At 37.7% G+C, this 15,019-nt stretch overlaps 2 protein-coding genes across 2 annotated transcripts; one reads left to right on the top strand and one right to left on the bottom strand.

Annotated features, from left to right (window-relative positions):
- Window positions 1–7,379: 7,379 nt before the first annotated feature.
- On the top strand, window positions 7,380–8,822 carry LOC130989419 (uncharacterized). The gene has a single exon (XM_057913420.1). It carries the CDS (start codon window positions 7,556–7,558, stop codon window positions 8,597–8,599), a length of 1,044 nt encoding a protein of 347 aa, XP_057769403.1. The 5' UTR covers window positions 7,380–7,555; the 3' UTR covers window positions 8,600–8,822.
- A 769-nt stretch (window positions 8,823–9,591) lies between these two features.
- Window positions 9,592–13,379, bottom strand: LOC130989438 (uncharacterized). The gene is made up of 2 exons (XM_057913443.1): window positions 13,098–13,379; window positions 9,592–10,262 (listed from the first exon to the last, which is right to left on the bottom strand). The coding sequence occupies exons 1-2, from the start codon at window positions 13,218–13,220 to the stop codon at window positions 9,786–9,788; spliced, it is 600 nt and encodes a 199-aa protein (XP_057769426.1). The 5' UTR covers window positions 13,221–13,379; the 3' UTR covers window positions 9,592–9,785.
- Between the last annotated feature and the right edge of the window lie 1,640 nt (window positions 13,380–15,019).

Below are 15,019 nucleotides of genomic sequence, written 5' to 3'. Positions count from 1 at the left end.
TAGATTTGAGGTCGAATCTCTGCGTAAAGGGTGCATTGTTGATCGAAGTATAGTAAATGCTTGGAATATATGTTTGAATAATAATGAAGATTTGCGATCCAATTCTTCACCTCTACACTTTTTTGCAAGTACAAATATCTACGTAAGTGTTGATTCATTATTATATTACATATCGGTCTATATTTAGAGTGATATTTTTCATTGTTTAATATAATGATTATTTTTCTATAGAATCATTGCATTTGTCGAACCGATATTGACTACAGCGAACAAAGCAATGCTTTCAACCTTGCATTGTCCACTGAATTGAAGATGTTACCTCGTGCTCAGTTGAATCTAATAGATCTTGTATATTATATATTACTAAAGTTATGTGTACGTGGTTTTAAAACTCTTTTTCTTCACACCTAATTTTGTATTTTATTGTATGCAATTTTTTCCTAGTGTATAGTAACCAACTATACTTCGTTGTTGATACGAAGAAAGCACAGATTTTCATTCTGGATAGTATGTTCGATGGGTCTGATCCATCTTCCAACACCAAATATGAAGTTGTATACACAAGCCTTGTAAGTGCAATTAAAATAAATTATCTTCGCGTAACGAAGATTACTGTATTGGTTCAAATTCATTAAAATTCTATATTTTTGCAGCGTCGTTTGGTATCGAGTTACTTGAATCATATGAGTCACGATCAAAAGGCATGGTTAGTGGGTAGATCTAAGATGCAAATTGTGAAGATGAAGTGGGCAGACAAAACGAATATAGAAGACATTGAGATTTACTTGATGAGGCACTTCGAAACTTTCATAGGTGATGTTTCAGTTGGGTGGAATTGCATGTCATCGGTCTCTCATGTTAAACAACTTCGTGTGATGCACGTACGATATTGTTCAACATTGCTGGTCTGGGAGGGGAATGAGTTTGCTGATCACGTTGTGAAAGGGAGTTCCAAAAATTTCAAAGATTTTTCGAGTAGATCTTCAATGAATGTTAACTCTATGTTATTAGGGTAAGAGTTGATCAGTTTATTTAATGGTTGTCGTTTTTTGGATCTTACTATTTGACTGGTCTGTTCGTCTATGAAACAATTAAATTCCATAGATATTTTTATTGAAGTAACTATTTTTGTTCATTCAAGTAAGTATTTATGTTCGAACATCCTGGACAATTTCAATTTCAAAAAGGAGTTGTTTGTAACGTTTGACACAGATGTTCATAGCGTAAAATATTTATGTTCGTTATAAAAATGAATTAATGGGAAATAAATGTTGACACATGTTCCAAATTTGTTCATTCAAAGATTTCTATCTTGACGTTTAATTTGAGCATGTGAATTTAAAATTGTCCAACCAACATGGTAAAATATGATTTGACAAACATATTGAAACTAGTAATTATGCTCTTAAACCCATTTTAGTAGATGTGTATAGTATGACCGTTTGTACCTGTTCATTTGTTACATAATTGAGGTTCGATACATATGTCTTTCATCTGCACTCAATTAGGTGTTATTGCTTGAAAGTATACAGTAAAATAAAAATTATTACAAACCTATAGAATAGTTAAATGTGTACGGTATGAAAATGTGGTACGATACATCTGCCGTTCACGTTGTTCCAGGTATGTACTAATGTTCATATGATTGATAAATGATGTTCGTGAAATATACTTTTCATGTTCGTTCGTTTCATTAGTTCAAATGATTTAATGCGCATATTCATTCAAAATACATAAATGGTTATCAAAAGTCATGCTTATAAAAAAAAATCAGTGTCATAAAATGTTCCACACATGTTCATTCGGTGTACTTGTTATCTCACTTAAATTGAGCATGAGAATAAAAAGTATTAAATTAATTAAATAAGATAAAGATTCCAGACACATGTTTATTGAGATTTGTAGTCATGTTATAGTGCACATATCAATAAATGTAAATATATCTGCCGTTCAATTTATCCATATTTGAGGTTCGATATATCTGTCGTTCATGTTCAGTCAGCACTCAGCAAGGTGTATTTGTTCGGTATCATATCAAAGTCATTGGAGTTCGTCGTTCAATTTATCCATAGTTGAGGTTCGATACATATGTTGTTCATGTGCACTCCTCCATATTGTTCAGTAGTATACAGTAATATAAAAATGATTACAACACTATAGAATAGTTAAATGTGCGCGGTATGAAAATCTGCTTATGTTTGAACATGTTCACTGAAAAATAAGTATATGTTCTTATTCCCCTTCAATTAATTATAGTATATAAAAAATTAATTATGATTGATAAATGAGGGACGATACATCTGTCGTTCATGTTGAATCACTTAAGTACTAAAGTCTGTTTGATCGATAAATGATGTTCGTTACATATATATGTTCATCCGGTTGCTTATTAATGTTCGGATATGTACAGTAATTTAATATTTTTTCAGAACTATATAATTGTTACATGGTATAGGGATCAACGTATATTGATTTTATTCAAAATGCATAGTTCAACTAATTTAATGCTAATATAAATTACTGAACTTGTTCACTTCTACAAATACCTATTAGAAATTGTGTTTTTTTGTTGTTTGGTACATTATGTTAATTGAGTATATGTTCATAATATACAACTATTATGTTCATTCATTTTCTTAGAATATTCACTATTTTAGTAATTTAGTATGAATATTAAATCAGATATAAACATTAAAAGTCTATATACTGTGTACCATTTCATATACTTCTACTAAATACATTAATCCAAAAAGTCTACGCAAATCGTCACTTGAAATCACACATAAATAAATATAAATAAATTATTTCATTATCTTAATAAAATATTTAAAAAATTCAAACTTGTGAACACAAGTGTTTTGTCATATATGATATCAAATCTTCTAAAAAAACGAGATTTGATTAAATCTATATAAGGTAATTAGCGGATATGATTAAATAACAATTGACTAAAATAGCCTTTGACTTTCTCTACTTATATAATTCCATCAGATTTGCTAATGAATCTCAACCATCAGATTTCATCAAATCAACGTACGAGATCATGTCTCCTTTCTCTATTTAACTTTGTGTTTCCATATAACTACCCCTTATATATATATTACTATAATTAGAGATGTCAATCGGGCCAGCCCACCGGGTTTCGGGCTAGCCCTATCGGGTTTCGGGTTAATCGGGTGCGGGCTAATCGGGCTGGGGATTTTGTTGGGTTATAAATTTTCAACCCTAACCCTAAACGTTCGGGTTTCGAGCTAGCCCATCGGGCTAGTCGGCTTAAATGTGTAAAATAAAATAATCATTTGTATTTTGTTATTTTTAATGATATAATGTATAAGAGCATCTGCATCGGTTACACGATAGCAGCCTACTCGTGTAAGGCTGCTATCGTGTAAGCCGATGCAGCCCTCACTTACACGACCATTGAAAATAGGCGCGTGTTTTACACGCGCCTTTAAAAAAAATTGAATATTTGAATTTTGAATTTGAAGGCAGCTTTGATTGCCTCGGTTTCCGTGCCAAATTTGACCGTTTGAATTTATTTATTTATTTATTTATTTTAATTTTATCTTTTCTTTATATTCCATCTTCCTCCTTCTTCTTCCTCACTTTCACTCCACAATTCTCCTCTTTCAATCTACACTTCAAGCCTTTTCTTCTTTTTTCTTCCGACAATGGCGGAATCCGACCACGGTTCTTCGTCTGATTCATCCGACGGTGTAGCTCACGCGATCATGGAGGAGATATAGTTGCAGAAATAATTGCTTGCTCACATCTACGCCCAGCCGGCGCCGGAGGCGGGACGTGTGAAACGTCCCCGGCCTTACGTCCACCGTGATCGAGAGGAAGCCCATCTACGTTTTATACAAGACTACTTCAATGACAATCCGACGTACGGACCTACATTTTTCCGACGGCATTTTTGAATGCAGAATGAGCTATTCTTGTGCATCGTCGAGGCTGTTCAAGGTGAAGATACTTACTTCCAGATGACCACTGATGCAATAGGTCGGTACTCTCTCTCCCCGTCGCAGAGATGCAAGTCGGCTATCCGCCAGTTTGCCATCGGCGTCAGTGCGGATACTTTTGACGAGTATCTCAAAGTCGCCGACTCCACCGGGCGTGTATGCCTCAAGAAGTTCTGCAAGGCGGTCATCCGGGCTTTTGGAGCCCATTATCTGCACCATCCAATGCTGGAGGACATCACACGCCTTACCTAGATGCACGAGGCGCGACACGGATTTCCCGGGATGCTCGGGAGTCTTGATTGTATGCATTGGGGGTAGAAGAATTGCCCTTTGGCGTGGCACAACGCATATACACGCGGTGATCAAGGGGAGCCAACCTTGATCTTGGAGGCTGTTGCATCCCACGATCTGTGGATTTGGCATGCCTTCTTCGGTGTCGCTGGTTCGAACAACGACATCAACATTCTCAACCAGTCGCCTCTCTTCGCTGACGTGTTGGATGGAACGGCCCTGCCTGTGCTCTTTCAGGTGAACCATCGCTACTACCAGATGGGCTACTACTTGTGCGACGGCATATATCCGGAGTGGCGTTGCTTCGTCAAGAGTCCACCGATGGCGACAAATCAGAAGGAGGCGAGGTTCAAGAAGATGCAAGAATCGGCACGAAAGGATGTCGAACGTGCCTTTGGAGTCCTTCAAGCTCGGTGGGGAATCATTCGCAGTCCCGCACGGAATTGGTACCTGGAGCACCCCCGGGACATCATGCTGTGTTGCATCATTCTCCACAACATGATTGTGGAGCACGAAGGTGAAGGAGCAACCAATTGGAGAGATGACGACGCGGGACATAGGGCGTCTAGCAGTGACTCGACAGAGAGTGGTTGAGCAACCCCAATTTCATTCGAGGAATATGTGCAAAGAGATACCCTTCTCCGAGATGGGCAATTGCACGTCGGGCTCCAATATGATTTGATGGAGCATGTTTGGGCACGTTTCGGACCTCTAGGGCTGGAATAGTTATTTGTAGGATTTGTTTTTATTTTATTAAGTTTTATGTAATTTTTAGGATTTCAAAATTAATGCAATTTAAATTTGAAGTAAATTGTGTGATTTAAATTTATGAAATTAAATTTAAATGAAAAATGGAAAAATCAATACTAAAACTATCATGTAACCCCAATGCAGCCTCTTTACACCATGTGGCCCCCCCTCATAAAGTAACCTATCATGTAAGCTATCATGCAACACCAATGCGAATGCTTTAATGTATAAAATATACATAGAAATCAAAGATATAAATTATATAGCAAGCATGAAATGCAAAAATATAAGATATTGAAAAAAACATCAAGATTGCATAACATATAAAATAAGTTGGTAACAATAAAATGTTCCAACTTTGTTAACAAAAAAATAATAAAACATCCAACAATAGTTTGAATTCATAGAAGCAAAGCATCTCAAAAATACAGAAAATTGAAATGATGAGACTTTATAATATTTTGTCATTTTTTTATTTTTATATCTAAATATTTAATATTAAGTATTCGGGTTTTGGGCTAGCCCATCGGGTTAGTCGGGCATGCCCTATCGGGTGCCGGGTTATTCGGTTACGGGCTAATCGGGTTGTAACTAACTTTTATCGAGTTGAAAATATTCAACCCTAACCCTCTCGGGTGGCGGGTTAATCGGGCCAGCCCACGGGTTTCGGGCTAGATTGTACTCCCTCCCTCCATCCCAATAATGTTGTCCTCTTTCTTTTGGGCACGGAGATTAAGGAGTGTAAAATTAGTGTTGTAAAATAGAAGGTCCCACATGTTTAAGAAAAAATAAGTATAGTTTAACTCCCTCCCCAAACATGTCTCTCTCTCTCGGCACTCTCTCCCTCATCATACACAATGCAGACGTCGCGCCGCCGACGATACCATGTTTAACTCCGGAGACGGCAACAGTAGGCGGAGCCACACCTGCGTGCAAGACCTAGTCCGACAGCCCCACCTCTTCACCTGATTTCTCTCCTCTTCGCTGCCTCATCTCTCCCCCTAGTTCAGCCCCAAGTTCTCATCTTTCAACAATTCCACGAAACCCTCAGCCCCCTAATTTTTCTTCAACAAAATTCTGCGAATGCAAAATTCACCCAACTACAAAACGAAATCAAGAGCACAAAGTAGAAACAACCACATTAAATTATACGTATCAAATACATATAATAAACCCAATAAACCCTAGAACGCAGACATACTCAGCAAATTTCGGGGAGATGCGAGAGGGCAGATGTGAGATTTACAAAGAGGGAAGGGGGAGACGGTGCCGGCGGAACAGAGGGGGAAAGGGGGAGGCGGCGCCTGTGAAGTTACAGAGAGGGAAGAGGGGGAGCGAATTTACAGAGGGGGAAGAGGGAGAAGGCGCCGATAGAACAGAGGTGAAGGGAGATGCGGCACTTGTGAAGTTATAGAGGGGGGAGAGGGGAGCGGATTTACAGAGGGGGAAGAGGGAGGCGACGCCGGCAGAATAGAGGTGAAGGGAGCGTGCGGCGCCGATGGAGCGAATTCAGAGAGGGGGAAGAAGGGAGGTGGTTAGGGATGGCAATCGGGTACGACGGGTACGGATAGTGACTATCCATACCCATACCCACGAACTAAATATATAGTGATTTTTAACCACGAAACTATCCATGGATATCAAATGGTATCCAAACCCGCCACCCGCGGATACCCTCTACCCGTCGGGTATCCGCGAACCCGCTATCCGGCGGGTATCCGTCACCCGCTATCCGTCGGATAACCGCAAAATAGAATTTAAATATAAATTTATAACAAATTTAATACAAAAAAAAAATCAACACAAATAACATAGTTCAAATATATTTTAAATCTAAAATGTGGTGGCCCATATCTAATAATGTAAATGCAAAGTCCATATTTTAAACATATTTTGTGGGTATTTCACGGATATATGACAGGTAATGGATGGGTATTTTTCGCGGGTAATCGGGTTTCGCGGGTATGGATAATAAGTATCCAAATTTATACCCACGAACTAAATGGATAGTGAATTACAACCACGAAATTATCTGTGGATATCAAATGCCTCTCAAACCCACCCTAATAGGTTCGAATTTTCGTGGATATCCGTTACCCGCGGGTAGATTGCCATCCCTAGAGGTGGTAGAGAGAGAGAGCCGAATTCAGAGAGGGGGAAGAAGGGAGGTGGTAGAGAGAAGAGAGAGAGAGATAGCCGAGTAGGTTGATTTAGAAGGGGGAGGGGGATTAATTAAGATAGTGTTTAATTAGAAATTAATTAGTCCCTAAAATTTTTCTAAAAAGGAAATGAGACAAGATTATTGGGATAAACAAAAAAAGAAAATGAGACAAGATTATTGGGACGGAGGGGTATAATAAATTGAAGCATAAAGAAAAGAAAATAGCAAAATATTATTAAAAGAAAATATCTTATCCGTGAATTATTTATTTTCTTTTTGGAATCTTGATTTAAAAATTCCTGAGTTAATCGGAACGTCAACACAACATCCGAATTCAAGCATTAGATTTAGATCCAAACCCTAACCGCAGAATCCATAATTCCTAAACATGTTGAAACAATTGGTAGTAATCCATCTCCTACTATTTTTCGCCGCTCCAATCCGCTGCGGCAAGCCCCACGCCATCAATTTCCGATGGCCGAATCTCTATCCGCAGTCCTTCGCCTGGGACCCCAAATCCGATCACTTCGTCGTCGGCTCCCTCCGCCACCGCCAGATCATCTCCGTCTCCGACGCCGGCGTCGTCTCCTCACTCCTCTCCGACGCCTCGCTCCCCGCGGACTCCTCCTTCGTCGGAATCTCGCTGGATCCCCGCCACCGCCGCCTCCTCGCCGTCGTCCGCCGCCTCTCCCCTCCCTTCTCCGCCCTGGCCTGCTACGACCTCCGCACCTTCCGCCAGCTCTTCCTCACCCCGCTCGATAACCTCCTCCCATCCGCCGTCGCCGCAAGCGACGTCGCCGTCGATTACTCCGGCGACGCCTACGTCACCGACTCCGCGAACGACGCGATCTTCAAAGTGAGCGAGCAAGGCGAGGCGTCGATACTGTCCAGATCCAAGCACTTCAAATCCGAGGCCGCCGCGGGCGGGCTCAACGGCGTCGTTTACGACACCAAAGGCTATCTGCTGGTGACTCAGTCGAGCACGGGGAAGCTGTTCAAAGTCTTCACCGACGACGGCTCGGCGAGGCGCGTGATTCTGAACAAGGAGCTGACGGCGGCCGAGGGCATCGCCGTTAGGAGGGACGGCGTCGTTTTGGTGGCGTCGAAGCGTAAGGTGTATTTCGTCAAGAGCGACGACAGCTGGAGCCAGGGAGCGGTGTTTGACGAAACTGCCCTCGAGGAGGGGCACGCCAGCGCCGTGACCGTCGGGGCGGATAATAGGGTATACGTGTTATATGGGAATGTCGACGAGGGCATGATGGGGAATTCGGAGAGAGAGGAGTTTGCCATTGTACAAGTGGAATCCGAAGCGGAGGGTAAAGAAGAGAATGTGTGGATTTTCGTATTGATAGGTTTGGGATTTGCTTATTTCTTGTTTTGGAGATTCCAAATGCGCCAGCTTGTGCAGAACATGGACAAGAAACATGCTTGATTTTTTTTTTTTTTTTTTGAGAGGAATGCTTGATTTTTTCTGTTATCTTTTCTTTCAGTAAGTTTGATTGAGTAATAGGTGATTTTATTTTTTTGTGGAGGAACTAGGAAGTAGTTCATAAGTTACTATGTGTTTTCTTACACTTTATCAGTGGACTTGTAATATGTAAAGATACATGCTCACTTGACACTTCTAACTCCGAAAAGAAACTTCTTGGAATCAAGGGAATGAGGCTACAAATGGAAAGTGAGATTCAATCTTGATCGCTTGGAACAAACTCTCTACTTATCAGGTGGGAGCTTAATATCATCTTCAACTTCTTTATTTACAATCACATCTCAGATGACTATCTTTATTTTCGACGAAAATCACGGCGCTTTCATGGGATAAATTCGGAATGGGGATTTTCCAAGTTTATCACTACGAAGAGTTTGACAGAGCCAAGCAATGGATACATTTTAAATGGCAAGTGTATGTTTGGAGCTCAAGTTATTGAAAAGCAACCACCACTCATTGAGAATGTGTCTGCTTACATTGTCAGGTTCACGTCTCCGTGAATGGAGGATTCAAAATTTCTCCAAAGTCGGAAAATTTTGGAACTTTGAAGAGTTCTTTGTTGGAGGATATAATTAAGAATACATGGTGATTTAAGGACTTCGTACAACTTGGTGTTATGCACAATTCCAGAAACGGGTTTCTTGTTTATTACTGCTGCCATTTGGAAATACATTTACGAGAATAAACATATACTATATTCTTTTTGTTATAAAAAACAGAAAATGAAAATCGTAATTTCTTTGGATGTTTAGTTTTCTCAGTTAGGGGAAGTCTTTAGTTTCTGGATTGTGTTTAACTTCTTTTACTATGCTATTGTTTGCTAGCTTAGATTTGATTGGGATTTAAAAAATGAAAAAAAAAAATGCTCCGTTCTAAATCCAAATAAGGGCGACTATCACTAAGTACAAGTACAACAATATGACCCGTTTCTGTTCTAAATAATATTTCATATTTTTATATTACGACCAGTAATTAAAGATCCTGAACAGAACAAGAAGACGAAGCAAAACAAATAATGTCGTAACAGAATGTCGTTATTGGCAATCCATTGGTGAACCAAAATGTCATGATACAGACAATGCGAATACCAGAATGGTAAATCTAGGTTTTCTGAAATGGCAGGATTAGGTCATGGGAAAGTGGTTTCAATAGATTTACCATTTATGATACCTGGAAGTGCTGGAATCACTGGCCCTTCACTTGGAGCTACTTTGGACTCTTGAGTTGTGCTTGGTTGCTCTTTTTCATCTTTTGCCTCCGCCTTCGTTTCCTTGCCACCGTGTTGTACCTTTGGTTTGGCTTCGCTCTCATCTTTTTCTGTTGGCTTTGCTTCTTTTGTGTCGCTTTGTACCTTTGACTTGCCTTCTGTCTCATCTTTTGGTTTCTTTTCTTCACCTTCATCCTTTGGCTTTGACATACCAGCCATTCGCCTCAGCTCTTCTAATTTCTCCAGAATCTTCTGTCTCATTGTCGCATTTCTAGTGCCCGCTTCAGCAGATGCTGGCAGCACAAGAGAGAGAAGACCTACAGACGCAGCTGTTAACTGCATCATTTCTCGTCTAGATGTAGCAGATAAGCTTCCCTGCAATAGTTCCTTTCCTTTCGCCTACAAGCGACCAACATAGATAAGACAGACAACAGGATTGAACAGTCAAAATGATGGTAATAGAGACAATTCATAAGTATCTTTTATCGAATTAGCCCAAAGTTTTTGGTTAACTTGGTGAATTCAGATGCTGCTCAACAAGACATGCTAAATTATTCTGTAATTAATCTACTCAACTCAAGCAAGTCTACCATTCAAAGGAAAAAAGTAGTTTGCATTGGCTCTATCTCAATTGACACAAGCATGCTTCAGCCTTAATAGAGCCAGAAGCAATCAAAGAGATAAAGTATAAATGCTGAGGCCGTGAGACTGAAGGAGATCCAAAACACCCTAGTTCAAAGTAGTACTAATTTAGTATCATATAACTTATAGATATACAATTTAGAAGTTGACCCATACTTTTAGCGGCAATGGCAAAGACACATGCAAACTGATAAGTGGATAACATGTACAGACAACAGCCATGGACACACATTAGGTATTTTCTCATAAGTACAAAGACTTGAGAGCCTTGCAAGATAAATTTTCAGTTAGATAGCACACTGGCAAAATTAATTGTCTAGTTACTATTGGACGGCAAACAACTTGCACTCTGGTGGGAGTAATTGAGCCAAGCTTCTGGGGGGTCTGGTTGAATGACTCCAAAACTCGCTGCAGTGTTATTATAGTAGTTATATTATTAATTTTTTTTAGGGGATAGTGAAGTGTTTGAATACGGGGTAAATATAGATTGGCAGCAAGCAAAATCTAGAAGCGCTTTTGAACTTGAAAAATGTAACTGAAAAATTGCTACAGGCGGATGTGTATCGCATTTTTTTTTAATTCAGCATATGTATCACAATAGTTTCACTATTATTGTGAGCATTGAACATCTAAACAAGTTAAAAAATTAAAATTCATTACTTGAACGAAGATGGTACAAACCTGGGGGCAAGCAAAACAATAGAGGAATATAATCCTGCTGAAACAATCTATAGCCCCAGTAATAATTTATATCCATGCATTAATTTGCGATGATAGATCCATGGATTTCAATCACCTAATCATCACTTTCACGTAACCATTCAAAAACTTGGTTTACATTTTTCACTGTTGCAAACCTAAGTAGTAATGAACCAGGAAACATAGATGAGATCTCCAGACTTTATAGCATATGTAACTTTTTTACTTTGAAAGTGTTGTAGCTGTAACATGATTCCATATATAACATACACATATTCCATTGCGACGATTGCTTAAATAACATAAAACACTAGAAACACATTTTCAATCAAATAACTACTCAATTAAGGAAGTTGGTAAATTGTTGTTATAAACCATAGAATTTGTTCAACTTGTTAACTAACTATCTTCAGAAATGAATACTGTGGATGGGAAGAATTTCTGAACTGTGATCAGCATGTTGATTTTCAGCATTGCCTAATCTTTTCTTGTAGGGTACATGATGCATCCATGCTATTATTGATGGGAGCATAAAGCATTTTTCAATGTTATACAAAAACTTATAGAATAACTTTTCTGTACTGAATACCGATTAAATTATTGTAAAGCAATTGAAGATAGAAGGTTGGAAGAGTTTAATTTACCCAATGTATTCCTTAAGGAATAGAATTTAACATAGCGAAAATCTAAGTAAGACATTAAATCTTCATGTACAATGATCATTTGGTGGTGACTATAAAGGCAATGGCCGGACTCAGAGGCACTCTTAAGATGTAGTCTCAATGTGAAACACAACAACAAACATATAATTGTGTAAAGACTAGCAGGTCAAGAGTTATAATAATAATAATAACTCAATTAGAAAAAACATCAGTTTATGGTGTTGGTAAAATGTCTTGCCAGTAAAGAAGATGGTCAAAGTATGGATGAACTTATAGGGCTCTAGAAGAGAAGTGACCACAGTTTAACACTGTGGGTAAGGCAAGTGGTATTGAGGGTTTCAAATGAACCTAATTATTACTCTTAAGGTAACATATGAAGACTTTACAATTATACCATTCCCAAAATTATGGACTTCCTAGATGGTTGCAGTCTTTAAACATGGTCAAGAACTCAAGACAGAAACAGAGCCATCATCCATTACATTTGAGTTTTACTTTAGATGCTGTGGATTTATTTTGTCGCAAGGGAAGTTAGTCAATAAGCTCCTGTTTCGCGTTTCCACCTTATCCAGCTAATGATTTACATGATAGCTCCAAAAAACTCAGATTATCCTAGTAGAGCAAAACTCTCAAGCTCAACATTCTCCTCTGTTCCCCACGCAAACTCAAGTTTTCTTCCGTCCGCGATCGAAGTCAAATTTTTTTCCATAGCGGCTAATTCTAAAATCACATAGCGAAACATTCACGTGCACCATATCAAAAAATTTCAGTGATACAATCAAACCATGGTCAAGAACAGTGACAACAATGCCTCTCAGTACTCTCACAGTCTTTCACCACACTCTCTAATTCAGAAACCACCATATACAATGTCTTTAGAGACCATTCAAGCTCCAGATGTGAAGAATAGCAGAGTTAGTTGTATCAAACGACAATATGAGCTAAAATCGCAGCCACATTATATAAAACGTTTTGCACCGGAAGAAACAAACTACGAATGCGCAATCTGCAATGGATCCAGTATCCCTAGTATAACAATATGTACAGGCATTTAATTACACACACTAACATCCAAAGAAGCGCACACAACACACAAATATGCATACGCACAAAATTAGATGAAGCGATCATGATCCTTAAGTAGAAATAACTTAAAATTAGGAATAAAAAACGTAGTAGAGAGTGAGGAAGAAAAAATAGGGAAAGTTAATATAGTAGTAGAAAATAGAACCTGAAGAGGAGGTTGAGCTTGTGTATTCATCATTGCGACTTTAGACACTTTGGAGAGCGACTCATTTGGGCCGGCGGCCGGAGGGATCCGGCAGGCAATTGGTTTCAAGGTGGAAAACGACATTTTCCGGCGTAATCAACAGCTCCGATGGTGGGTAGGTGAACACAATTAAAGAGGCGGTTTCAATAAACTCGCTCGGTTACTATATTAGCTTCTTGAAGTCCGTACGATACTGCATCGAAAATACTAGTACTCACATTTTTTATTTTTGTTCCATTTCATAAAAAAAATACTCCTATCACTTTTATTTTAAAACTAGTGTACCACCCGTGCATCGGAAGTATTATATGTACTGTAAATTTTATAACATATTAATAAATACTCCCTCCGTCCCTGAAATAAGTTCCTCTTTTTCCATTTTGGGACGTTCCCCAAATAAGTTCCTCTTTTTTTCTTTCTATTTTTGGACAACTACCCCACCACTAATAATACTTTATTTATTCTTACTTTTCACTTTTTCACCACTCCCAATACTAATTACTCCCTCCGTCCACGAATTAAAGCCCCGTTTGAGGGTGGCCACGGAAACTAAGAAAGCTGAAAAATATGTTGTGGATGAAATATAAGGGTAGTTGACTAAAGTGATAAAGTAGTTGACTAAAGTGTTAAAGGTGTTGTGTGGTGGGTCCACTAGTGATAAAGTGTAATAAATATAGAATATAAAAATGATAAAGTTGTTGTAAGGTGGGTCCATTAGTGGCAAAGGGTAGTAAATATATGAAAAGATGAAGAGTAAAAAGGTACATAAAGCACAATAGGGCTTTAATTGGTGGACAAAAATTTAAGTGCAAGTAGGGCTTTAATTCGTGGACGGAGGGAGTATAACATTTTTTCACATTTTCACCACTCCCAATACTAATTATAACATATTTTTCTCCACTATCAATACACTTTACCATTTTACTTAAAACTCGTGCCGTCCCCAAAGAGGAACTTATTTTGGGGACGGAGGGAGTATAAGTTTTTAAAGTTATTACTTTTATTAAGAAATAATAAAATGTGAAAAACTTCCAAATTGTATTGTATATATAAAGTTTTGAAACTTGACTGTATTTGCAAATTTTTCAATTACGAAGAACGATTGGATCAAATAATATATGCCCGCTCTCCCCCTCTCCCTCAAAAAAAAATTCTTTCCACCCCATCAATTAGATAAAATATTTTTATTATTAAAAGTGTCATTTGTAATGTTTTATTTATTTTTACAAAAAATATCTTTTGCGAATGATTATTATTTACTCTTATAAAAATCGCACAAGGATTATCACGACATCTAATATAATATAATATCTTTTGCGAATGATTATTATTTTTTAATTGATTGAAATAATTATTGTTTATTTATTCATTTCAAGTTCATTATATATCGAATTAAATAGCTTTCAATGATCTTTCATTTAAGATGCATATATTGTCCAAGATGAAACCACACAAAAACAATTAAATTGTGTTATGTGTCAGAAATAAAATAAATAAATATAAAAATAGTACACACTCGTAAATAGTTTTCAATGATCTTTCATTTAAGATGCATATATTATCCAAGATGAAACCACACAAAAGCAATTAAATTGTGTTATGTGTCGGAAATAAATAAAATAAATATAAAAATATTACACACTCGTTTTTAGAAATACGTCCGTCCATATTACATAATAATTGACAGTATCTTTTTAAAATAATATATATTAGCATATATTTTACTATATCGTCCATATTAAAAAAAAAAAAACCACTCTTCAAAATATGGTTTTTAGTTTTAAGGAAAATTTCATTACTTATATTTATAAATTATTTAATATGTTTAAACTTTAAATTATCATAATTTCTCATTTTAAATATTTTTTTACATATTATATTAA

The sequence above is a fragment of the Salvia miltiorrhiza genome, chromosome 6 (genome assembly GCF_028751815.1).
Source record: "Salvia miltiorrhiza cultivar Shanhuang (shh) chromosome 6, IMPLAD_Smil_shh, whole genome shotgun sequence".
Classification (NCBI taxonomy): domain Eukaryota; kingdom Viridiplantae; phylum Streptophyta; class Magnoliopsida; order Lamiales; family Lamiaceae; genus Salvia; species Salvia miltiorrhiza.
Note: the sequence above shows the minus strand (reverse complement) of the source record. Positions and strands in the feature narration are given on the sequence as shown.